This window comes from Zalophus californianus, chromosome 13 (assembly GCF_009762305.2).
Source record: "Zalophus californianus isolate mZalCal1 chromosome 13, mZalCal1.pri.v2, whole genome shotgun sequence".
Lineage (NCBI taxonomy): Eukaryota > Metazoa > Chordata > Mammalia > Carnivora > Otariidae > Zalophus > Zalophus californianus.
The window spans coordinates 55,444,347-55,470,700 of NC_045607.1; the positions used below are offsets into that span (position 1 = coordinate 55,444,347).

Here is a 26,354-nt window from a genome sequence, read left to right on the forward strand (position 1 = left end):
AACTTCCTTAGGAATAATTCAGTGTCAGAAACTCTGATACTGTGCTTGACAGACAAAATCATTGTCTTATTTTCTAGACTAAGTTTCCGTTGGTTTTGTTCCTATGGCTTGTTGATTTATATTTATTCAAAATTAGGACTTTATATTTGGAGAATGAAGGATGGATAGTTTTTGAGTGTGCTTTGCAAAAACCCTGTTTCTAATCTTAGAACCTTCAGGAATCTTTGTAAAGAGCATTACAAAGAGCAGTGCTGTTGAACATGATGGAAGAATCCAAATTGGAGACCAAATTATAGCAGTAAGTAACACATTTAATAAGGGATTTGTTAATTTTCATGGTTGAGAAATGCATTTTCCTAGTTTACTCAGTTTTGAGAACTACAGTTAGCTCCATACTAATTTAAGCTTTTTGGTGATTTGAGGCTGTCATTAACAATTACCCGTTTTGTTATTTTGTAGAACATTGGATAGAAGCTTCACTGATCTCAGTTCTAAATAATAGAATAATTTCTGATATATCTGATTTCTGGTTGTAACGAATTTGTTACATTAATATACTTACACTTTAGTTGCAGACAATCTAAAGGTAAAGACCAGATATCATAATCTTTAGTGTACTTGAATCTGAATTTTGAGATGTGTGCATTTTTTTTTAATATCAGCAGAATGACACTGTTGTTGTTGGCTCCATGTCCAGGGCTCTTTTTAGCTATAAGAATATACAGGAATAAAAGAAATAGATCTTAACTCCCTCTTTATCAGATCAAGCCCATCATTGTTATTGTAGTAACCTCAGTATGTTTTGAGCATATTGGTATTGAAGGCAGTGTACAGAAGAATACAACTTCACTTCAGTGTTCTGTGCAAACTGGGCCACCGTAACTACTCCTTAAAACACATGTCTGAGAGACCCTACACCAGGGGCTTCCTGGTCAGAGAAGTTTAGGAAAAACTTATAAGGTCTCTTAGGGGTTCATAATGCACACTGAAAAATCTAAGACTCTGAGAAGTTATGCAGTAGAGAAAAGTCAGCTGTTTTACTTTGGGTTTTCCTAAACTTTGGTAATCATGGGCTCTTTCTTTCCTCAAACATATATTAACATTCTTTGAAAGACAGTTTGGAGAATACCGATTTATCTTAATACGTATTTGTTTATGTTTAATTAAGTCTCTGTTGTTTCCTTGGGATCTTACTATGATAAGAGTGTAGAATGTTAACATAAGATTCCATGTTCATAGTGGCTTTATTCATAATAGCTGAGATGAGGAAGTAACCCAAATGTCCATCCATGGATGAATGGATAAACAAATTGTGATGTGATATATATATATATATATATACACACACACACACTAAAGGTTATATATATTATAAATATATATAAAGATTATACCTATATACACTAAAGTTTATGATATATGGTCTTTACCTTTAGATTGCAACTCAAGTATAAGTATATATATATGAAATGGAATATTATTTAGTCTTATAAAGAAGGAAATTCTGTCACATCCTGCAACATGGTTGAACCTTAAGGACATTATTCTAAGTGAAATAAATGAGTCACAAAAAGACAAGTACTGTATGTTTCCATTCGCATGAGGTACTTAGAGTAGACAGACTCATAGAAATAAAAAGAATGGTTGTTGCAAGAGTCTGAGTGGAGGGGAACACAGGGAGCTGTTGTTTAATTGTTACAGAGTTTTAGTTTTGCAAGGTAAAAACGTTCTAGAGTTCTATTGTATGACACTGAATAAACTTAGCACTACTGAACTTTATAGGTAAAAATGGTTAAAATGCTAATCTTTTTGTTATGTGTTTCCTACCACAATTTAAAAAAAAAAAAAGAGATGCCCTTATTTCTGCCTTTGCTTCTACTTTCTGAGTCTTCTTGGGCTTAGTTCTGTAAAACTAAGTACACCTGTTCACCTCTTGAAACCTGTGAAGATCAAGTTGTGCTTGCCACTTAAGTTGGCTGTAACCTGGGAATGAGTTTTAACCACTGTATCTTCATTTGTCATACAAGGAAAATTAACTATTTGTTTTTTAATTTTGGAGAAAAAGAGTGGAGAGAGAGTACATAGATACAGACTCTAAATCCATATCCAATACTGAATTAAAAATTAAAAACATAGCTAGTGTACTTTTTTTCCCCTAAGATACATATTTTAATCCATTAAAAAACTTTTTTAAAAAATCAGCTTTATTGAGATATAATTCACATAGCCTACAATTCACCCATTTAAAGGGTATAATTCAGTAGCTTTTAGTATATTCACAATTGTGCATCCATTATCACAGTCAATTATAGAAACTTTTCATTACCTTAAAAGGAAACCCCATACCCAGTAGCAGTCTATCCCTAATTCTAACATCCTCCCAGCACTAGAGAACCACAATCTTTTCTCTGTCTGTATAGATTTGCCTACTCTGTATATTTCATGCAAATGGAATTATACAATATGTGGTCCTTTGTGACTGGTTTATTTCGCCTAGCATGTTTTCAGGGTTCATCCATGTTATAGCATGTATCAATTCTTCATTTCTTTTTATAGCTGAATGATATTTCATTGCATGGATATAGCACATTTTATTTACCCATTCATCAGCTGATGGACATTTGGGTTGTTTCCATTTTTTTGGCTGTTATGGATAATGTTGCCATGAACATTCATGTACAAGTTTTTGTGTGGATGTATGTTTTCATTTATCTTGGGTATATACTTAGGAATAGAATTGTTGGATCCTCTGATAACTGCTTAGTAAGCTTCTTTCACTTACAAAATTGGGAAAAGGAAACTTCCCTTGTATAATTTTTTGGCAGACCAAATGAGTAATTAATTAAAATACTTGGTATAACACTTGGCGCGTAAGTACAGTTTAATTACGAAGCAGATCCTTATTGAAGGCCTGAAATAATTGCACATTTAAAAGCACAATAGCGGGCGTGCCTGGGTGGCTCAGTCGTTAAGTGTTTGCCTTCGGCTCAGGTCATGATCCCGGGGTCCTGGGATCAAGCCCCGTGTCGGGCTCCCTGCTCGGTGGGAAGCCTGCTTCTCCCTCTCCCATTCCCCCTGCTTGTGTTCCCTGTCTTGCTGTGTCTCTCTCTGTCAAATAAATAAATAAAATCTTAAAAAATAAATAAAAGCACAATAGCTTCCCTCCAAACTTGTCATTATTTTCTTTCTTTTCCTTTTATTATGTTATGTTAATCACCATACATTACATCATTAGTTTTTGATGTAGTGTTCCATGATTCATTGTTTGCGTATAACACCCAGTGCTCCATGCAGAACGTGCCATCTTTAATACCCATCACCAGGCTAACCCATTCCCCCACCCCCTCCCCTCTAGAACCCTTAGTTTGTTTCTCAGAGTCCATCATCTCTCATGGTTCTTCTCCCCCTCCGATTACCCCCCTTCATTTTTCCCTTCCTGCTATCTTCTTCTTCTTCTTCTTCTTTTTTTTTTTGAGTGAGACTGTTGAATCACAGACCTGTACCTCTGAAACAAATGATACATTATATGTTAAAAAAAAAAAGAACAAACTTGTCATTATTTTCATTAGGTGGAACCTCACATAGGGTTTTGTTTAGGTAAGATCAGTAATAAAGGGAATTATTGACTCGAAAGGAGAAGCCCCCTTCTTCTGAAGGGTTTTCTTGTTTTCAATAAAGTCACTTGTCTTCACTGTCATCAGTGTTCTGAGTTTTAACTTTTAGCAATATTCTCTTACTTCAAAGTTAGGGGCCTCTCAGACTCTAAGGAAACATCATGCAATGCTTTTGGCCATGCATTAAGGGTTTGTGAAATGTCACCATCTTGTGGACTTATATGAGATACTTGTGGTAAAGTTCTTTATACTGGTTGCATTTTCACAACTGCAGTCTTTTTTTTTTCTGGTTTTGTTTTGGCAGCAACTGTTTGGAGCTATACTCTGTTTTTATTTTGTAGTTGTCCAGGCAGTGAGAAGATTGAGAAACTATTTCTTGCTATTTTGAAGAGGTATTGTTTTATAACATGAAACTTTGTTATAAGATTCCCGTTTTACAAATTGTGCTCTGTTGACCCCTAGGGTTTCACTGTAGACATTACAGGGGAGAGAATAGAGCGAATGATTCCATTTTATTCCCTTTGTATATTGGTATCCCATGTAAGAATTTTTTGATCAAGGGATTCTATTGTATTTTAAAAAGTTGACCAAACTGGTCATCAGATTAAATCATATATTCATTCTTCTTAGATTGATGTATAGAAATCCTTGCTAAAAGCAGAATGGAATTATGATTGATTAAAAAGAAATATTGGGAGCCTGGGTGGCTCAGTTGGTTAAACGCCTGACTCTTGATTTCAGCTCAGGTCATGATCTCAGGGTCGTGAGATCCAGCCCCTCGCCCCCTCTCCTCGCTCATTGCAGAATCTGCTTGAGATTATTTCCCTCTCCCCTCGCCCTTCCCCCTGCTCACCCACGTGCATGCTCTCTCTCCCTCTCTCTCTCAAATAAATACATAAAATCTTTAAAAAATTATTAAATAGGCTTGTAAGTAAGGGAAAGTGTCAAATGTTGCCTTTGATATTCTGACTTTGTTAATAGGCTCAAGTTCTCTTGTAAGCTGTGGTGGAGGGAGGGCTTGGCTGGATAGATTGATCGTACTCGGGAGCTGGGGGTTTCCACTTGTTTCAGTTAGTCATTCTCTCCTCCGTTATTGTTCCTGCTAATTGTGGTGTCTGCACTGAGCATTATGAGGTTAGTGGAGCTTTCCTTGAGAGCACACAGGCAGCCTCTTGCCATTGTATCTAGTTCCAGAGCACTCTTGTCTATGGTACCACTGGGTCTGAAGCCACGTCTTAACACTCTCTGTGATCATAGCAGACCAGAGCTGCCTGGGGCCCCGATTTGGGCTTTGGTGACCTTACCTCATACGTATAACAAATGTAATGATATTTGAACAGAAACTTCTCTCAAGAAGGCTTGAAACTTTCATGTTTATTAATCACTTCTTCAGTCTGTTGATAATACCAGCTTCTGAGTTTCTTCCCAGTATAAAGTGCTGGGCACTGTAATTTTGGGAAAATAGGTACCATTATTCCCATATTACAGATGAAGATACTGAGAAATTTGAATTGGAATCCAGTTTTAAAAGTTCATGGTTATTCCCTTATACCAGTTTCTTCTGTGCTGGTACCATCTCTGACATTTGGGTAAGGAATCTGTTTTTAAATTCAGGCCATCAAATTTTGAAAATGAAGAATGCAGTTTTTAAAAATGTATTTGAACTTTATTGGTATTAAGTTGACAAAATCATACGCATTTGAGTTTTTAAAATTAAATTGGATTTTTCCAAATCAAAACCCCAATGAGATACCACCTCACACCAGTCAGAATGGCTAAAATTAACAAGTCAGGAAACGACAGATGTTGGCGGGGTTGCAGAGAAAGGGGAACCCTCCTACACTGTTGGTGGGAATGCAAGCTGTTTGCAGCCACTCAAGAAACAGTATGGAGGTTCCTCAAAAAGTTGAAAACAGAGCTACCATTCAATCCAGCAATTGCACTACTGGGTATTTACCCCAAAGATACAAATGTAGTGAACCGAAGGGGTACGTGCACCCCGATGTTTATAGCAGCAATGTCCACAATAGCCAAACTATGGAAAGAGCCAAGATGTCCGTTGACAGATGAATGGATAAAGAAGATGTGGTATAGATATACAGTAGAATATTATGCAGCCATCAAAAGGAATGAAATCTTGCCATTTGCAATGACGTGGATGGAACTGGAGGGTTTTATGCTGAGCAAAATAAGTCAATCAGAGAAAGACACGTATCATATGATCTCACTGATATGAGGAATTCTTAATCTCAGGAAACAAACTGAGTGTTGCTGGAGTGGTGGGGGGTGGGAAGGATGGGGTGGCTGGGTGATGGACATTGGGGAGGGTATGTGCTATGGTGAGCACTGTGAATTGTGTAAGACTGTTGAATCACAGACCTGTACCTGTGAAACAAATAATACATTATATGTTAAAAAAAAAAAAGATAGTAGGAAGGGAGAAATGAAGGGGGGCAATCGGAGGGGGAGAGGAACCATGAGAGACTATGGTGTCTGAGAAACAAACTGAGGGTTCTAGAGGGGTGGGGGTTGGGGGATGGATTAGCCTGGTGATGGGTATTAAAGAGGGCACGTTCTGCATGGAGCACTGGGTGTTATATGCAAACAATGAATCATGGAACACTACATCAAAAACTAATGATGTAATGTATGGTGATAACATAACATAATAAAATTAAATTGGATTTTTAAAGAGTTGAACAATAAAAATCTGTTGGAGATAAAAACTTGTACTGTGAATTTTAAGAGTGTTTATGGAACCTTAAAGTTGAGATTTTTATGAGTTTTTTCTTATTTCCTTTACTATCTGATAGTAAATAACATGTTCATTTATCCTATATTAATTTTTGTCTTTGAGGTTTAAATTTAAAATAACGTGCTATAATCTGCATTTATTCCTTCCAAAAGGTAATTTGCTTTACAAATAAATCCTTGACATATGGATTGAAGGCTCTGTATTCCCATTTGGGGTGAATATCTATTGTACAGACGACAGTATTTTTGGTGACATCAGAACCTGTCCTCTTGGAGCATGCAGTCACAAAACTAATAATGACAGAAAATATAATATTAAAATTATGATAAATGCTGAGAAGGAGAAATGGTAAAGGGGGCTTTGACTATAGTCAGAGACCTTAGGATAGTTCAGTTATGAAAGTACTACACTGAGATCTAAAGCAAGCACAGGTGTTTTCTGGGTGGATGGATGAGAAAGAGCATGGGTTGGAGGGAGTCCAGAGAATCTAGACTGGGGGGAGCAAAACCCACGGAGCCCTCCTGGCTGAGGGGAACATTGCAGGGTGGGAGTGGAGATGAGCCCTCGGGGGCTGGGGGGCGCAGGGATAGGCAGCACCATGCTAGAAGAGATTGGTGGTGGAGCTGGGGACGGTTGACACAGGTCTTTCTAAGCTGTGCTCATGGTATGGAAAGTTGGCTTAAGGAGTGTCCTGTGGAAGGCAGTCTTGGGACAATATGATCATATCTGTAGTTTGGAAAGATCACAGGGGCATCTTCAAATATTTTATCCTTTGTGAACTAGGAAAAGGGCAAGTCACGTGTATTTTCTGAAGAGGCAAAGAAATAAAGAGGAAGGTAGTTTTGTCATCTTTCTTTTTTTTAAGCCAGGATAAGTATGTTATGTAATACATCAGCACTCTCAGAGACCGCCTTTGTCACTGTCTTCTACACTTTTATATCCTGCATAGTACTGGCTTCCAGACTTGACTGTGTATCAGGATCACCTGAGGAATATAAAAGAATATTCCCACCCCAGAACTATTGGTTCATAATATCTAGAAGTGAGACACCATCATCTGTAAAAAATAAAACTCACCTGGGTAATTCTAATTCTAGTGCATCTAAGTTATTACTGGTCCCCAAACAGGTTTTAGTTCATTCTCCAATTAGGGGAGTACTCACTCCTCTTCATTTCCCACTAACAAGCAGTAAACATGCTTTTGGTGAATTGGTAGTACAAATACTCCTTTATTTTTTAACACGTCTTGCTCTGATCACAGGTAGATGGCACAAACCTTCAGGGTTTTACCAATCAACAAGCAGTAGAGGTGTTGCGACACACAGGACCAACTGTGCACCTGACACTAATGAGAAGAGGAGCGAAGCAGGAGGCTGAGCTCACGTCAAGGGAGGATGTCACAAAGGACGCAGTTCCGTCTCCTGTGAATGCCAGCGGAAGCAAAGGTAATGCCAGGTGAAACTGGTTTTCAGTTAGACCCTTACATCACTTAGATATTTTTCTAATTCTGAAAATACTTAAAGAATGGTATTTAGTCTTCACTGTTCATTATGAGCCAAATAAAAAGGAAATTTGGTGAGGTTGGGACTAACCAGAACTAGCGATGTGTCCATTCACTGCAGAATGCGCTTCCGAATAAAACAGATTTCTTTCTTTCCTGTTGATTCAGGCACCATTTCAGAGTCAGAAACGTGCATTTACCTTTCCAGCTCTGCCTTACTTTTGGGTGCCATTGCCATGTTTTCCTCTTTAGGGAGGACCTGTTCTGCCCGGGCTAGATCTGCAAGCCTCATGTGCCTAAATGTCCAGCCTTCCTTGAAGGAATCTACTTTAATAACACATTTAGAAATGTCATTCATAAGCTGTTGGTACATGAATATCTCTGAAAATTAGTGAAATCCCCCAGTAGCTGACTGATGTAAGAGTTTGTTGGTAGAAGTCAGGCTTTTGGTTGAAAATGCTGTGTCATTTCTCAAACTATTGACCATTCTGGTATTTATGCCATATACTGTTTATTACAGCAGTAGGAGACAGGGGGGCAAATCACACGAGAAATTTATTCTTTCTTTTTAGAGAGAGAGAGTGGAAGACAGAGTGAGTGGGGGAGGGAGAAAGAGAGAGGGAGCAAGAGAGAATCTTAAGCAGTCTCCAAACTCAGCACGGAGCTTGACATGGGGCTCCGTCTCACGACCCTGAGATCATGACCTGAGCTGAAATCAAGAGTTGGACACTTAACTGACTGAGCCACCCAGGTGCTCCAAGAAATTTATTCTTTGTCATGTTAACAGGAGAATTTCCCTTTTAAGTACAAGTGGTTATTGAAAAGTTTACCTACAAAGAATATTCATCTTGGGGTTCAGATAAATAAAGTGGGATTTGAAAAATTTCATGTGCTTGATTATATTATAAATGTAACTACTAAAATATTCTTATCTTTAAGAAAATTATGAAAAAGATGAAGATTCTTCATCTTTGAGTAGAAACACCAGCATATTACCAATTGAAGAAGAAGGTAAACACCTGGAGCCAGGTTATTATGTTCTTTATTGTTTGTTTGTTTGTTTTTTAGAGAAATAATTTTTGTAAATATGATTAAGCCTCTGTGGATATAAATTACTAAAAAACAAACTATCAAAAAAGAAAAAGATACTTTTCAGTCCTTATATATAGATGGGATTAATTTCTCTAGTCGAGTAAAATAGTTCATTTACACCTGGCGTATTTTCTAGCTATACATTTTTCTTTCTTACAAATTTTTAAAACCCTTTAGGAATCAATCAGTTATGTACAAGGTTTTATGTCAATCCCCTTCCTTCGGTACAGCCAACATGCCCATATCTTATTGAGCAAGCAATAATAAAATTATCAAGTGTTTTTAAAATAAACATGAGAATCTTTTCATAGTCATAAAGCATAAGCTCTTAGGAATGAAACTGTCCAGTTTTGGGAGGCTTTTTCTTGTCAATTTTTCAAAAATTTGAAATCTTAATATTGGGAAGTTGGTTTGGGAAGGAATTGTATGGAGAAATTATTAAACCTTTCTGAGGTTTCTTTCAGTATAAACCTAGACTCCATCAAGCTGTTTAAACATTTTTTAGAGCAGTATTGTTTTACTATATAATTATGCCAGAATATTACTGCCATCTTTAGGCTGGGAGCTGTGTGCTTTCCTTACTTGTCACATTTCTTAGGTGCTTTAGTAACTTAAATCCACTGAACAGAGTCTAAGACTGATCTCCTTTCATTTGTGTGCTATCCTTCACTAAATAGTTATATTGATGCTTTGTGGTTCTTTAAAGTATCTACTTCATTATTAATGTTTTTTTTTCTGTTGAAAATTTTTATTTATTTTTATTATTTTAAAGGACTATTTGTGTTTGCAGTAATACCCTGCGAGTGTGATATGTAAGATTCATATGTGTTAATTGCATTCTGCCATTTTTACACTAGTAGGTGAAGAAATTATTTAGGCTAAAGTGAGTATCAGGAGTAGTGGGAAAGAATACAAAGGTTTTAGAGCATGAAACTTTATACAGTAAGTAGGGATGGGTGTGGGGGAATCACCTCGAAAGCCCAGATCATGTCTTTGCTTTGGTGAATGTGCATATGGGAGGGTCGGGGTGGGGAGATGCTCTAGACTTAGAATCAGAAGTCCCCAATTCTTTTTTAAACAAACTAAGGAAAAGCTTCTAAATGATTCTAATGCATCTACCCTAGTGCTGGTCCTCAGACAACAAACAAACAAAAGAAATTAAACAGACTCATAGATACAGGAAACAACTGTTGGTAACCAGAGTGGGGAGGTTTGGGAACAGGCAAAGTAGGTGACAGGGATTAAGATGTACAAACTTCAGTTACAAAATAAATAAGTTATGGGGATGCATTGTACACATAGGGAATACAGTCAATAATATTGTAATAACTTTGTATGGTGACAGATTGTAACTAGAGTTATGGGGATCATTTCATAATGTATGGAAATATCGAACCACTATGATATATACCTGAAACTAATAGGATATTGTTTGTCAATTATACTCTAATATAAAAAATGTGTAGAGAAATAAGAGTAACTCATATACTGGGTGAAAAGTCAGCTTGCTACAACAGACAAGTTCTGATCACAGTGCCTCTGGAATAGAATGTAAAAATATGGAGGTTTTTGTTGTTTGTCACTGACTTAATTGTGTTGACTATTTCAGGATATCCGTTATTGTCAGCAGAGATGGAAGACATAGAAGATGCACAACAACAGGAAGCTGCCCTGCTGACAAAGTGGCAAAGGATTATGGGGATTAATTATGAAATAGTGGTAGGTTAGCTCAGCCTCCCTAACTTCCTAACTTGTAACTGTGGTTGAGCAGGAAGTTCATGACAAAAATAAAGATGATTTTCCTAAAGAGGGCTAGAGAAGTAGCAAATGCCCAGGACTTTTTTTGAAGACCTAAATGATTGAGGTATTTAAAAATTCAGGTTGGAGAAAGTTGGATAGTAACAAAGGAACTGAAATAAATGGAATGAAATTTTAGGACTCGTAATTCATCAATATTTTAATATTTTGAGCAGTCATTTGTATTATCTAGACAAAAGGAATGGGTTTTTTTTTTTTTTTTTGATTCTTGAGTCTGGAATTTATGGAAAAAACCAGAATAGAGTGACAGAATATACTTAAAGATAAAATAAAAATCATCATGATCTTATATATAAAATTCTAAGAGGATTTTTTTCCCACTCTATCCTTACATATTTATTTTGCTTAAGGAGTTTAATTCTGCATCTTTTCATACCATTTATTCCGTAGTGAATGTTTTATGTTTATTAATAGTTTGCATACCTTATATAGCAATCATGACCTGCTATCCTAAAAAGAGACTTAAGAAAGGTAATGTAAATTATCAATCTTGAGATGTATACCAGCAAATTTTAGGGATTTCAAAAGGAAAAATAAAACACTAGGTTAAGTAGAGTTTTTCATACTGCCTATAATATTCAAACAACTCTAGATTAGGAGAGATCAAAGAACAGATGTCATGTAATAACTAGCATTTATTGAGCACTTTGTGCCAAGCAGTATTCTTAGTGTTTCATTTAATCTTTGTGATATGATCTTTTTTTTTTTAAAACACTCAAGATGGTTAACAGTCAAATAAGTAGTAAGTACAGCTGTTTTTACCATTTTAATCAAGTCAGGGAAGAATACAATAAGGTCCAGCTTAACTGTAGTTAATTTAGCATGAAAAGTAGGCTGGGGGATTCCTCTTATGGGGTAGGGTTAATATGCTGGGACATATCCCTGAGACTGCACTTCTGTGGTGGTAATGGAATAGTGAAGGGAACTGTTCAACGAGCCCCTTTGTCATAGAGGTGAGACCCAGGACCATGAACTTTTGGTTGTCCTTTGTGCACGTTGTCTCTCGGTGGCACTCCCAGTAATCTGTCAAGGGCAAAATGTGCTATAGGTAAGAACCAAGCTGCTTATTGGCCTTCATCAAACAAAAGTAAGATAGATTTGATTTTAAATTGTTTGCTATGTAGCTATATAGCCTAAATATAGTCATAAGAGGAGTGGTATAGTAGAAGGAAGGATTGATGGACATTATCAGGGAGGGACTTGGAGGGCTGCTCAGATGAAGCGATATTTACATTGGGTTTTAGGGAGTGAGAAGAATTTCATCCACAGATTTCAAAATTGGATGATGTAGCTTCTGATAATAACCCTGCACATATTAGCAAGATTTGAAAGATATCTTTTTTAATTAAATACTGTTTTTCTCAGTTCCTCTATCCCTTAGTTTCCTGAACTATAAAATACAAGGGATGAAGTAGATCATCTTTAGTATTCCTTCTGATTTTAATACAGTTATTGGATTCTTTGTGAAAATGGGTGATTTCCTAACATTCTTCATTATTTAATGTAACAGGAAATAAGTTCATTCTCCTATTTGAAGCTCTGGTTTACTTTTAATGACCAGTGTTGTCCGTTGATACCAGCATAGGATCAGGAGTGTGGGCTCTAGATTCAGACTGCATAAGTTTCAAAGTTCTTGTATAGCTATGTGACTCTGGGTAAGATAGCCTCTTTGAACTTCATTTTCCTAATTTGGGAAACAAGGATAGACGTTGGAATGATTTATGAGAAGCAGGAGATAAACTACAAAATGGGGTTAGCCCAGTCCCTTGCACATAAGTGAAGTGCTAAGTGTGTGTCTTTTCTATACTGTTGTTCGAACGCAGGCATTTGATTTCATCTGTGGCCATTTAGATTACCCTCCATTTGTTACTAGTTTCTTTTCTTTTTTTTTTAAGGTTTTCTTATTTGAGAAAGAAAGAATGAGACAGAGAGCATGAGAGGGGGGAGGGTCAGAGGGAGAAGCAGACTCCCCGCTGAGCAGGGAGCCCGATGTGGGGGACTCGATCCTGGGACTCCAGGATCATGGCCTGAGCTGAAGGCAGACGCTTAACCGACTGAGCCACACAGGCGCCCCTTGTTACTAGTTTCTGTAGGTGCTGCACTGCACAGTATCTCAGGTCCTGGCACCTGGCTCCTTCCTCTGCATTTGTGTTGGCTCATGAAACTGATAGATAATCAGTACTCTTTCAGAGGCAAAGCTCCAAAGCTTTGCAGCTCCACAATAACATTTTTGAAGCTTTTGTGAGAAAGTTGACTTTTTGAGGGGTGAACATAAAATATATGCATGAGGAAAAAAAAACAAATGAAAAAAATACTAGATTCATGATGATTTTTTCCTTTCAGGTGGCCCATGTGAGCAAGTTCAGTGAGAACAGTGGGTTGGGGATAAGTCTGGAAGCAACAGTGGGGCATCATTTTATCCGGTCTGTTCTACCAGAAGGTCCTGTTGGACACAGTGGGAAGCTTTTCAGTGGAGATGAGCTGTTGGAAGTAAGGAGCTATGCCATTCCTCCATCCCCTTAAATAAAATTCTGAAAAGGCTGCAGGAGGCTTAATGTGTAATAGTAATATGCATAATAAGTAAGTTCTTCTTTTAAATTTCCTCTCCAAAGGGTACTTGAGAGAGAGATGCAAGTAAAAATCCACCAAAAGTAGAAATTTCAAATCTGTCTGTACATGGATTTTTAGACCTAATTCCATGCTGGGTGTTTTTTGTTTGTTTTAGTCCAGAGAACTATAAAAACTTTCTTTTAAAAAATTTAAAACAGTTATTCAATTTTTAGACCAGGTATCACTTTCACATATTTCAGAATCACAAAGAACATAGAGAGACCCTGAACAGTCTCTTTCTTGTGCTAATCCAGCCAGTTTTCATCACCCTTCATTAAGTAACTACCGTTACATTTGGTACTCTGCAGTCTTCCCGATATGTTTAAGGAAGAACTAGGAAAATTTGGATATATTCTTTCCCCCACTTTTAAAAGCATACTGGCATAGAATATGTACTGTTTTCCATTTTGATTTTTTCACTTAGTGATATAAAATGTCAATTTGTAGAATAATCTGTTCCTTTTCCCTTCACCCCTGGGTATTTTTTTTTATTACTTCTCCCTTTCCAAACTACTACTCTGGCACATGAAACGGGTGAACAATGGTGATTTTTCTGAGTGCTTTACAAGTCCCATTTCCAACACAACTCTAACATTGTTCTAGATCATACTACTGTAGGTAACTAGTTCTGAGCCCAGTAGAACTATGGTAATCACCATCGTAAAATTCATATTTATTTAATAAAAGATTGGTTTCAAAAGAGTACTCATGTTATGAAATGTTCTCTCTTGGGCAACTTCTCTTTTTGCACAGGTGAATGGCATAACTTTGCTTGGGGAAAATCACCAAGATGTGGTGAATATTTTAAAAGAACTGCCAATTGAAGTGACAATGGCGTGCTGTCGACGAACCGTGCCACCCACCAGCCAGTCAGGGTTGGATAGCCTGGACTTATGTGATATTGAACTGACAGAAAAGGTATCAGGTTTGAGACTAGCCAGAATAAATAATGGAAAGTCTAAATGGCATCTAAAATTTTTTAAGTCTTTTTTTTTCTTTCATTTGGCATTTGATTTCCTCAAAATCAGTGGCTTGTAGGAAAGACCTTGGAGTCAGACAAATGTGAGTTTGAGTCAGGCTTGGCACTTAACTAGCTCTGTGACCTTGGGCAAATCACTTCATCTTTCTGAATCTCACTTTTCTCCTCTGTAAAATCTACATCATAGTGCCTGTCTTCAGAGGGTGGTTCTGTTGTTCAAATAAGTTTGTATAATGATATTAGGTATTATGGCACCCTTTATGCTTGTATAATTTATTTATAGTATCCCCTATGAAAAATATACTCATAATGTGCCCATTTATAGAAGAGAAAACTGATGTAAATAGTATGTAGTACAAATGTGGTAAACAAAAGATACCTAATGCCTGGCACACGGTTATTGCTCTGTAAATAGCTAACATATGGATGGACATATCCTCTCTGTGATTTTAATCTTACTTGCATATTTTTGTACTTTTTAAATGTGAACAATTTGAGGTCATAATACTGCATGTCAGATAATATTCTGTGACATTCAGACCTCCTATTTTCCTGTTTGCTTATTCTTTTTCATCAAATCAAAATGTCAAGAAATAGAGCTCATCAGCTTTTCTGAGGACTCATAATAGATATCTAAAGTTAAGATTTGGACTTTACATAATTTGCGATCTAGTCAAATCTCATTTAAGGTATAATGAGACATGATGCTAGAACTTGACTTACATTATACTGCAAGAATCAGTACAGTAGAAGAATTTTGAAAGCTTTGAAGAATGTAATATTCATATGAGTGGAGTAGGTTAAATAAGAGACTTAATTCCAAATTGCATAGAACTCACTCTGTCACCATACATGTCCATACACATTTTTTATGTGTTCTACATGGGATTATTACAATAAAGCAGGTGGACAGATTTGTATCCATGGTCCTAGGATGTGTAATAATTAACAGCAAAGATAGTATATAAACTAGAATTTCATCATCAAAAACATGTCTTTCTGAAATTGGTATGTTCATACAGATGAAGAAAACTGAGTTAACGTAGATTCACTTTATTTTTGCTGAAAGAAGCCAACATTTTGTATTCCTATTTCTGTGCTGAGTGCTTTATAAATGTTATCTCATTTAATTCTTAACAGTTCTATCAAATGGGTAACTGTGAAATTCAGGTTAAGAATATTGCTCAAGGCAACACAGTTAAGAAATCATAGACACAGTCTTTAAGCCCAGACTAATCTGACTTCAAATCTTGTCTTGCTACTGTGCATGCTAATTTATTAATGAAATAATCATGTGCACAAGTCACAACCTTTGAGAACCTTTGCAGAGAGTACATTTACATAGAGCCATTCATTCTTGAATTGTTATATATCATAAGAATTTTTTCTTTAATATCAAAGTAGATTTACAGTTTTTTTTTTTTCTGACTACAGAGGTGACTCAGACACTGATGAAAAAAGGTGAAAGCCACCCATGGTCATGCTGCTGAGATACAAGCATTGTGCATTTTTATAGGAGACCTTTGAACCATACATTTTTAATGCCTGTTCCATGTTAGGTATTTCTGCCTCTTTAACAACCTTCAGTAATTACTGCCTTAATCTGTAAAAGTTTCATGATAAGCTCTTGCTCCTTTTATTTGTGAGTGGTTTGTTCTGGACAGATGCTGGGACTCTCCCTGTCCTTGTGGTGTTGGTATGTGTCTGCTGGTCTGGTGCCCCTGAAATAAGAACCGTGTGGTCTGTTACGCAGCCTCATGTAGATCTGGGCGAGTTCACTGGGTCCTCGGAGACTGAGGAACCTGTGCTGGCGATGACCGAGGCAGCTCAGAATGCGGAGGAGGTTCAAGGACCTTTGGCCATGTGGGAGGTTGATGTGCAGCATATTGAACTGGAGAAAGGAAACAAAGGACTTGGTTTTAGCATTTTAGATTATCAGGTAAATATGTCCTATTTTTAACAATTTTTTTAAAAAGATATATATTCAAGGTATATTGTAGATAAGAGAAAAAGCAGTTGATATTTCAGAGTTATGAAAGACATTTCCTTGTTTCTAGCAAATCCTCCAAAATAATAATTTATATGGTTTATTTATCATGAAGGGTTTCTTTTAACATTGAGTTCATTGAACTCTTTCTAGATTTCAGCTCTTGAAAATTTGAAGAACATACAAAATACATTTTAGGAATATCATAGAAATACAGTTTTTTTTTGTTATTTGGGGAATATGTCTAAATTATTATTTCCATGCTCATAATTGATAGTTCATATTTCAGTGGTAAGACTCAAAGTATTAAATACTTATTTCTTTTGTCTGTCATGAATTATAGAGTTCTAATTGAAAATGGATTCTTGTCATTTGACTTAATGACTAAATTTATGAAGAAACTTAAACTGGTCAAGTGTAGCGTCCTTACCCTGCATTGCACTCTGTGCTGGGTAACTGAGGAAATGCTTATGCATGTGTGAGAGAGCCTCCTCATTAATTAAGACTGAACCAGAGAGCCATCTCCAGTGACTTCCAGGAGCTGTGTTCTTTATAGGGCTTGATTGTGGAGCCTTGTTCTAATATTAAGGTTGCTGTGTATCTGAAAACACTGCATCATCACATACTACTATGTGGACTCTTTCTGTTTTTCTTCATTTCAGAAAGATAGGCCTGACCTTCTAGTACACTCACATCTACTGATGTCCCACAATAGTAACATCCTATTTAACAAATGCTGTTGTGGGGACACCTGGGTAGCGCTCAGTTGGTTAAGCATCTGCCTTCGGCTCAGGTCATGATCCCGGGGTTCTGGGATCGAGCCCCGCAACAGGCTCCTTGCTCAGCGGGGGGTCTACTTCTCCCTCTCCCTGCTGCCCCCCACCTGACTTGTAGTCTCTCTCTGTCAAATAAATAAATGAAATCTTTAAAAAACAAACAAACGCTGTTGTCAATAATTCCTATATCTGATGTCCAGCCTCAGAAGACAGTTGTAAGATTGGACAATTTATCAAAAATTAAAATTATAATTTTATAGTGATCTGTACAGTTGAAGTAGTCTACTCAGGAACAACTTGGTACTTAAGGATGCCATCCTTCAGGGGAACTCTTCCTAAACTCTTCAAAATGGAGATAGCCTTTACCTAGATAATTTGTTTAGATGTGTTGCATGAAAATTCTTTTTTGAGGCACTTGAAACAATTACCCATCCATTATAATTCAGTGGGCAATCTATAAAAACATTTTTTCAATAAAAAGGAGCTACCTTCTTTTTTTTTTTTTTTTTATCTTTTTCCCTTCCCCATTCTTTCAGGATCCCATTGATCCAGCAAGCACTGTGATTGTAATTCGTTCTTTGGTGCCTGGCGGCATTGCCGAAAAGGATGGTCGACTTCTTCCTGGAGATCGACTCATGTTTGTCAATGATGTTAACTTGGAAAACAGCAGTCTTGAAGAAGCTGTGCAGGCTTTGAAGGGTGCGCCAGCAGGAACTGTGAGAATCGGAGTTGCTAAACCGTTACCTGTAAGAATTCGGATTTTATCGATTTTTCTTTTTCAGTTTGTAAACAAAATGGCTCTTAGGCTTACTTTTAGCTTCAGAAGGTGTTCTCATGAGTGAATCATGACTTTTAGTATGGTTATTGGCTGTGTGAGTGTAAAGATTTAATTTTGAATAATAGTTTTTAAAAGAATAAAGGAAAGAAAATGAGATTCAGAAATAAATTTATAATTTTAAATTATGCTTTTATAGTATGCTTTTGATCTTTTTTATTGGATAATAAGGCCATGATGAATATAGAATCAAATATTTTAAAAGAAATATGCCTTAAAATGTCTATACCAACATAGTAGGGTATTAGAGAAATTAATAGCATTCACAACTAACAGTGCGATCTTTAATTATAGTGGAATAAAGTAGAATCTCTGTCAGTGTGGTTTAAGGTCCTGCATTCTGTTGATTTCAACACATTTCTTGTCTAATTACTGCAGAGCAAGAAACTGAACTTTTCACAGTGGGTTCATCAGCTTGTGGCTCTTCTCCTGGGAGGCAGTCACCCTCCTGTCATTAATTAGTGTGGTATTAAAAACAACTAATCAGTTCATGCTACATAATGTCAGTATGTTTATTAGGTATAGTGATTACAGCATAGCACTTATCACTGAATTCCAAGTAAGTATTAGAGACATTCTCAATATTTGTGGGACTTTTTTAATGTATAAATATATTTTTAAGGCAAAGGGCAAATATACCTTAAGAAAACACAAACACATAGGTACATTTGCATAAACATCAAATAACAATTTGTTGATTTTATGAAAGAATTTGTTCAAATAGTAAGCTTTGTTAATACATTTGCAATGTTAGATATTTCATGCCTCATTTTGTACTCCACAAAGAGCTTTGGTAACCTGTGGAAATATATTTATGACAACAGAGGAAAGGAGAGAAGTTCTGCATGTGTTGCTGATGCAGGGTGATGTAGGCAAGACAATCTATTTTAGGCTATTTTATTTGAGATTGGAATAAATATGTTAGGTTTTCTGTCAGTGTGATTAAGGTTGCAATATAATAGATTAGGAATGTAATTTAAGTAGATTCTGTACATGTAGACTTGTGGTTTTTTTTTTTTTTTTTTTTGCTGTTTTTTAAGCTATGCTCAATTGAGAGACTCCACTGTAGGGTTCTCTGACATTCCTTATCAAGTAAATCACATTCTTTAAAATGATATTCTAGTAAGGGATGACAGAGAGAAGATGATCCTTCCTTTTTAATATTTTTTTTTCCCTGCAACTTCTTTTATATCTTAACACCTAAAAGGTGCCTTACTTATTTTTATATTAAGAAGTCATTATCTAATCAGAATATTTGGCAGATAAAACTGACCAGAAGGTTATTATATAATATAAAAAAATTGTTGATTTTGATGATCTTTTGTAAGGAGAATGAAAAATGTAGAAGGGATTTTCATCTAACAGATGATGTATTGGTATTAGAAGAATGTCCTTTTGTATCTTAACAAATAAAAACATTAAATATGAATATTTATCGTATTTCATGTTCATCATTCTATGTCTAAGTCATATGTTATCATTTGAAAACGTTCCCATTTTTTCCCTCTCTTCTCCTTATGTCTTCTTCTATCCCCGCCCCGCTTTCCTTCCTTCCCTCTTTACTCTTCTCCCTCAAACTCATCCTCAAACACTGAGCCTCCTTCTCCCTGCAGCTTTCACCAGAAGAAGGGTATGTTTCTGCTAAGGAGGATTCCTTTCTCCACCCGCCACACTCCTGCAAGGAGGAAGGGCTGGCTGACAGAGCCCTCTTCAGGGCTGACTTGGCTCTGGTTAGTGGCCACAACATATCAAGTCTTCTTTCAGAAATCTTACGTGTCTTATTTTTTACTTTTCAAAATATTCTAAAATCTTACTGTATACTCTTTGTTCATAATGTTTTGGAAAACCAAACATTTTCATTTCAACTTCTAGTGGTTCTCATAGTTCAAAATAGGAAGAAAAACCATAACATGTGTGAAAACTATTTGTTGGACTTAGGGAAGAAATTCAGTTAGCAAAGCATTCTGGCAACTAGTAGAATTAATCTTTACATCATACCAAAAGTTGTTGAAGCAGTCGTTTGCTCTGATTTCATACTTGGGCCATTTCTAGGCATTATTTAGCTGTTTTCAGCTAATCAGTTGTTTTTGGCTACCTTTTAATGAGGTAACTTAAACTATATTTTTTCCATTTGATACAAATAATGTGAAAACCACATCAATTGGTTCGGTTATTAAGTAACACAAAAGCCTCCAAAATAGTCAAAACCCATGTGTTCTAAAATTACAAAATGTAATAAACATCACTGATTTACTAGAAAATTTTAAATTAAAATTTTATTTTTACTTGATCTATATAAAATCATTCATTAGAGTAAATGTATTGGTGGCCCACTGGAGACCACTTTGATGAATAAATGCATGCATCTTGCTCCTAAGAACCTCATTGTCTGGTAGAAGAGACAATACTATAGCAATAATTAAGATATAAAGCTAAACACCAGATGCAAGTAAACATGTGACATTTATACAACATAAATATAACAAATTGTACATCCTATTCTATTGCTCCTATTAAAGCCAGGTTCCTGGCCTAACTTTCTTTTTGGGCAAATAATGCCCAGTGTGACTAGAAAGGATATGGCCAGCTTTTGAAATCCTTGTTTCAGTGTATCAGAATAGAGAGTGAGGTTTAAAACCCATGGTTTTCTCCATTATGTATTTATAACCAGTTGTGCACATCTTGCTTTAGAACTGAGTATGTATTATTTCTTTGATTTTGATAGTCCTCTAATTTTTGGGAGATCAGTTTTTCTTGTTAATATTTTTCAACTAACCAGCTCCTGAAATTGTCTTTTAGGAAGTTTTGGTGTATATTATAATAAACACAATAATATCACATTACAATATAATTAATCCATGACACAAAGCTTAGTTAATGCCACCTGTCTAGATAGCGATGTGAAGTATTTACTGTCTAGATTGTTGTACATGATAAATATTTGTGAAGGGTAAACCTCCACAAAGTAATTCACTAGTGAATTTGAACATGTATTTAAAATACATTATTAGAGAGAGGGTCACTTGGAAGGGGCGTACCTGTATTCTTAGCATGTTTTTGCAAGAATGTGACCTGGTATAATGTTATAATTCTCCTGGCAAAACAAATTGAAATCACAAAGAAGTAGAACACATAGGATTTTGCCATCAAGAGAGAAAATGCCGATAATATCAGAGAAGGGTAGTATTTATGTTAGTTCTATCTATTCTAAGGTATAACTGTGAGTGAATTGTAAATAGAGCTTTAAGCTCCTCATGAGTTGATTCTTTCACTTGGTTCTGCCACAGAAGATAGTATTAGGAGCTTTAGGTAATATATAGTAAAATGTTCTACTTTATATGAGTTTTCCAAGAATAGGAGTTTACAGCTTTATAGCTTCCCCACAACCATCAGTAGCCCCGTGTCTGTTAGTATATCTGTTAATCACAGATACTCTTTTTGGTTTCTGATGATCACCAGCAAATTCCGAATCTGCAACTTGAAAGGTTTTTAAAATCTAGTTTAAGATAACTTAAAATAGGTGTGCCTGAGTGGCTCAGTCAGTTAAGCATCTGACTCTGGATCTCAACTCAGGTCTTGATCTCAGGGTCATGAGTTGAAGCCCCTTATTGGGCTCCATGCTGGATGTGGAGTCTGCTTTAAAAAAATAACTTAAGATATATTGTTTTAGTGAGCTTTATAAATAGGTAATTGCCTAGCTGCCTTGCTGAATAATAGTTTATTTTAGTTGAATAGGAAAAGCATTGACCTTATTTTATTATAAAATTCTAGGAGTTGCGCAGGTGGTTTTAAAAAATAACGTGAAGTAGAGAAAGTAAATATTTTCCTTAATTTATGGAACCACTTAAACTTCGAATGGACCCAGACCCTTTGTTAATTGTTACCGTTGTCCTTTTATTGCTGGGATAAGGAACTGATGGTGGCACCAGTCTGTCCTTGTTCCGTTGCCTTGGTCAGTCTCTGATGTGTTGAAGAGGGTGAAGAGGTCATGTCGAAAATAGGATGAACGCCGGTATGCTTTTTAGTCTCAAGTGGAGACTTGTCATACATGTAACCAGAATTTCCAACTGATATTATCGTTTTGATTCCTAGGTGGACACAAATGAGGCCGACTTAGCAGATGAATCGACACTGGAGTCTCAGTACTCTCCTGATAATGACAGTATCTACTCCACTCAAGCCTCTATTTTATCTCTTCACGGCAGTGCTTGTAGCGATGGCCTGAACTATGGTCCCTCCCTTCCATCTTCTCCTCCCAAGGTACAAAGGAATTGCATTTTATTTACGGGAGAGCCTTGTGTGTAATTCTCTAGAGGTTAGTGTTTATGGGGGATGTTGGGAGTAGTATGGTAGAGGCATTATGTTTTTCCAGTCATGGATTCATTATCAGATTAAAGTGCAGTTCCATTTAGGTAATGTTGATTGAGCATCTTTTAGACCACTAGGTACTATTTAAATCTAGGATCTGTTGTACAGAACGAGAGAGACAAGGGTCCAAGGCTTTGAGTAGGATTTATATGATAGAAAAGTTTTAATGAAATGTATTTCTCAAGTTATGTATTTAGCTGTGTCTGCTTTAGAAAAATCATGAGGATAACTTTATTTTCTTAATGGTTTTAAAATCAATTTTCATGCAGAGTTGGATAGTAAAATATTTCTTGTATTAATTCAATATTTACTAGCAAGATAAATTTAATACTGTCATATGTTTTAATATAAAATGATGCCAAAAAATACTTTACATAGAAATCACAGTGAATGGCAAAGTATGGTTAAGTTTCTGGGTATGAATGAAGACTTTAGTTACTATTTGACATATCTGTGCCATGTATATTTTAGAAATAGATTATTGACATAAATGCTCCAACTCTTCTTCATTTTCTTGGTGATGTACTTTATAATGTTTAGTAAGTAATATTTTAAAACCTACCCAATCTTTTGGGCATGAAATGGTATCTTACTATTTGCATTTGGAGTTCTGCTTTTTAGTGGGGTTGAACACTGTTTCACATATTGGTCTTTCGGTTTTCACTTGTGTCAGTGACTTCTTCATACCTTTTGGCAATTTTTATATTGTGTTGTCTGTCTTCCTATTGATTTGTTGGAGTTTTTTTTTTTTATATTTTCTAGAAATACAAATACACAAAACAGTTCAGTGTATTTTAGGAGTATGTGTGTGAGTATGTGTATTGAAAAAGCTAAAAATGTATAGGAATGACTTTTTTCAACTTCAGGAAAGAAGTTATTCTTTGAGAAAGAAGGAAGCATGGGAATTCGGCTGTAACTGTAATACATTATATCCTTTTAAGAGGAAAGAGAGATTGAAGAAAATATGGCAAAATGTTAACGTCTGGGCAAAGAGTTCATGTATGGATATAATTTCTTTATTCTTCCATGTTGGAAACATACCATAAACATTAAAAATCAAGATAAAACAACTAGACAGCAACTTTCTTAAATACATGAAATATATATTTTCCATATAAATTAAATTCAGCAGGAAGGAAATCTGCATTTTTGAATAAGATGGAAAATAGACTTTCCACAGGTCTAGCACAGTTTTCCTCCTTTTCTGATTAACAAGTAATTTTTTGGCCAGAACCTTTTCCAAGCATTTTCTTTTATGTTCAAGGTGCACCTGTTATCCTTGCAAATGATGCTGGGAAGTCTCCTTGAATTGGTTTGCAAGGTATAATCTTGAATGGAGCAGCTGCTCCTCTTTCGCCGCACCTGAGACTGTCTATGTGCCTGGGTCCTGTCTGGAACGTGTTCAGGCTTTACTGGCCTCGGGGCTGGAAGCTGAGTTCATCTCCTAATGGACTCTCCGAATCCACAGCGGAGCGCTGCTTCTTGCCAGTGGGACAGATTGCATTGTTTAACTTAGTAATTGTTACTTAAAGGGATTACACAATCTGCATACTGAGAAGCATGTATTTTACAGGGCAAATGCTGGTTGTATGCAGCACAACATACTGGCTTACTGAAGTCTATTTGCCTCCTTTTTTTTTTTTCTTAAGCAGTTACTCTTTTGTTAAAGCAGATTTTGGCAAGCTGGCCTATCAACTGAAATATTTAAACTACAAAACAACAAAGAAGACATTAATGAGGATGTTTTAAAACACACTGAAACTCCTCTGTGTGCGTTCAGTTTTCTTAGAAAGTAGGACTGTTTCTGCATCATGGTAAATCTCTGCAACATTTTTTATTTTTGTTTTTGTTTTGTGGTGTCTTTATAGCACCAAGATATTTACCAGAAAATTATGTGTAAATAAAAAATTAGATGATGTATTCATTTTCCTGTTTCTTTGCACTAAATTTATTTTAAAAAGACAGAATGGCAATTTGTTAATGGAATTTAGAACTGGCCATTTTTTTCTGGCCATTTTTCTTAAGAGTGCACTCACTTTGGAGCCCTCTAATTGATAACATAAAATCTTATATGATATTTAAGACAGAAGCCTCCATACTGATTTAAAGAAGTGTAAAATTGAGTATGAGGATCTCAGTGATTCCTAGGTTTTTGACTTCCAATCTTGGTGGTTGGAAATGCACAGGTAATTTCACCTTTCTTGTTACCTTAATGAGAAGTCTTTGATCTTGGTCAGGTACCCTGCCAGAAGTTTTAAGAACTAATCACCCAGAGCAGGGACTCGTCATAGGAGGGAGGCCTGACTCCTAAAAGCAGAGTGTGGGCCTGACAGCAGCGTAGATACCAAAGACTCCTAGGCATATGTTGGAACTCCTTTGTCCAAAATTCTCCCATCTGGGAGACCATTCTGATTTTTTTAAGGAGTGGTGTTCACTTAATTTGATTAATTATCATTTAAGGAAAATAACCATTACTCAAGAATCTGAAAAATACTGTAGAGCTACTTCTGTGGCATTTGGACTAATAGAGGCAAGTCATTGAGATGTGAATTTTAAAGGCAAAAACCCAGTGGGTCTTCTCATTGTTGTAGGTTAAAATTTTTTTCTTTTTATCCCCCTTTCCTTGTCACCCTTAAAGACAACAAAACGCAGAAATAATTGTTTTCCAAAGTTAAACGCTTGTAGACTTCTGTTTAAAAGCTCAACATGGTTTTGGGGAGAAGATGCTTTCATTTATTTTTTTCTGTTTTGGATTTTTAAATATACCCAATAAAGATGATTTATGTAATGAGTCTTCCCTTCTACCCCTTATCCACACTCTCAACCCCCACCCTCCGTTGTATATCCACACTCACTGTCGCTCCAGGGATGAAATGACTACCAGTTTGGTGCATGTCCTTCATTCCTCATATTGGTCCACTAGGAAATGCTACTGATTCTAGCGCAAGTTGAACTCCGTGTTTGTCAAGCTAGAAGCCCCTCCTCCTACCTTGCACACAAAACATAGCCAGTGGATTCCGTGATTAAAAAAAAGAAAATCTATCTGTTCCTAAAGATCTCTACTTACTGTCATTCTGTAGCATCAATATTGCTGCCTTCACACCCATGCTTAAAATGTTTGCTTGTTTCTTTCTTTGGAGAAACGGTTAGTATCAAAAACTAATGAAATCATTCTAGTCAAGATGATGAGAGTGATTGTGGAAGTCTTGGTGACAAAACTGCAAGCTCTCAAAGTATAAAAGAAGTCCCTTTTTTGCTCAGTAGGGTCGGTACACAGACAACAGAGGAAGTACTATACCTTATCTCGGAAAGAGTGGCAGAGGGGCGCCTGGGTGGCTCAGTCGGTTAAGTGGCTGCCTTCGGCTTGGGTCATGATCCCAGGGTCCAGGGATCGAGCCCTGCATCGGGCTCCCTGCTCAGCAGGAAGCCTGCTTCTCCCTCTCCCTCTCCCACTCCCCATGCTTGTGTTCCTTCTCTTGCGCTCTCTGTCAAATAAATAAATAAAATCTTTAAAAAATATATATATCAAGTAGGGGCACGTGTTGATGTGGATTTTTGTAAGACTTCAGTTTAGGTACCAAGTTGTACTGGGAAATTATAGAGTTCTTTTCGAACATCTTACAGGGGAAGAACTGCTTTTCTTTTAGATCCATAAGACTTTTAAAAATAAAACTCAGTTGGTTGTTCAGCAACCAGAAACGTTTCTGAAGTAGGTGTATGTTGTCTGCTGTGTTGATTAGCTCTTTCTTTTCTATGTGTCTGTGTTAACTCCTTTATGAATAATGCATGGAAATTTCTGTCACACGATTTATAGTAAACCCTAGCTAACAAGGGCGGCTTGACCTCCTTTTGTGATGAAAAGCAGTTTTAATTGTTATCTTTATTTGAGGCCTGGGGAAGATGATATACTGCTAAATATTATAATTAATTTAGTAATACAGAAGCTAATTCTGTAGTAAGTGCATTGTTGTTTTTCATTAGAACAAAGAAGTCATCAAATTTGGGTAAATGGGCCAACA

The 26,354-nt window shown here is 36.3% G+C and overlaps 1 protein-coding gene across 12 annotated transcripts in view; it reads left to right on the forward strand.

Moving 5' to 3' along the window:
• The window catches only part of MPDZ (multiple PDZ domain crumbs cell polarity complex component), a 169,189-nt gene that overhangs the window by 62,117 nt on the left and 80,718 nt on the right, over nucleotides 1–26,354 (forward strand). For 7 of the 12 annotated variants that reach the window (XM_035723504.1, XM_035723507.1, XM_035723511.1 and 4 more), the window contains exons 10-19: nucleotides 210–298; nucleotides 7,631–7,814; nucleotides 8,810–8,899; nucleotides 10,572–10,681; nucleotides 13,124–13,270; nucleotides 14,144–14,308; nucleotides 16,123–16,308; nucleotides 17,669–17,878; nucleotides 19,581–19,697; nucleotides 22,060–22,227. In XM_035723504.1, the coding sequence (XP_035579397.1) occupies nucleotides 210–298; nucleotides 7,631–7,814; nucleotides 8,810–8,899; nucleotides 10,572–10,681; nucleotides 13,124–13,270; nucleotides 14,144–14,308; nucleotides 16,123–16,308; nucleotides 17,669–17,878; nucleotides 19,581–19,697; nucleotides 22,060–22,227 (1,466 nt within the window). The remainder of the gene's footprint in view (nucleotides 1–209; nucleotides 299–7,630; nucleotides 7,815–8,809; nucleotides 8,900–10,571; nucleotides 10,682–13,123; nucleotides 13,271–14,143; nucleotides 14,309–16,122; nucleotides 16,309–17,668; nucleotides 17,879–19,580; nucleotides 19,698–22,059; nucleotides 22,228–26,354) is intronic. The other 5 variants (XM_035723506.1, XM_035723508.1, XM_035723513.1 and 2 more) reach the window with 2 other exon arrangements.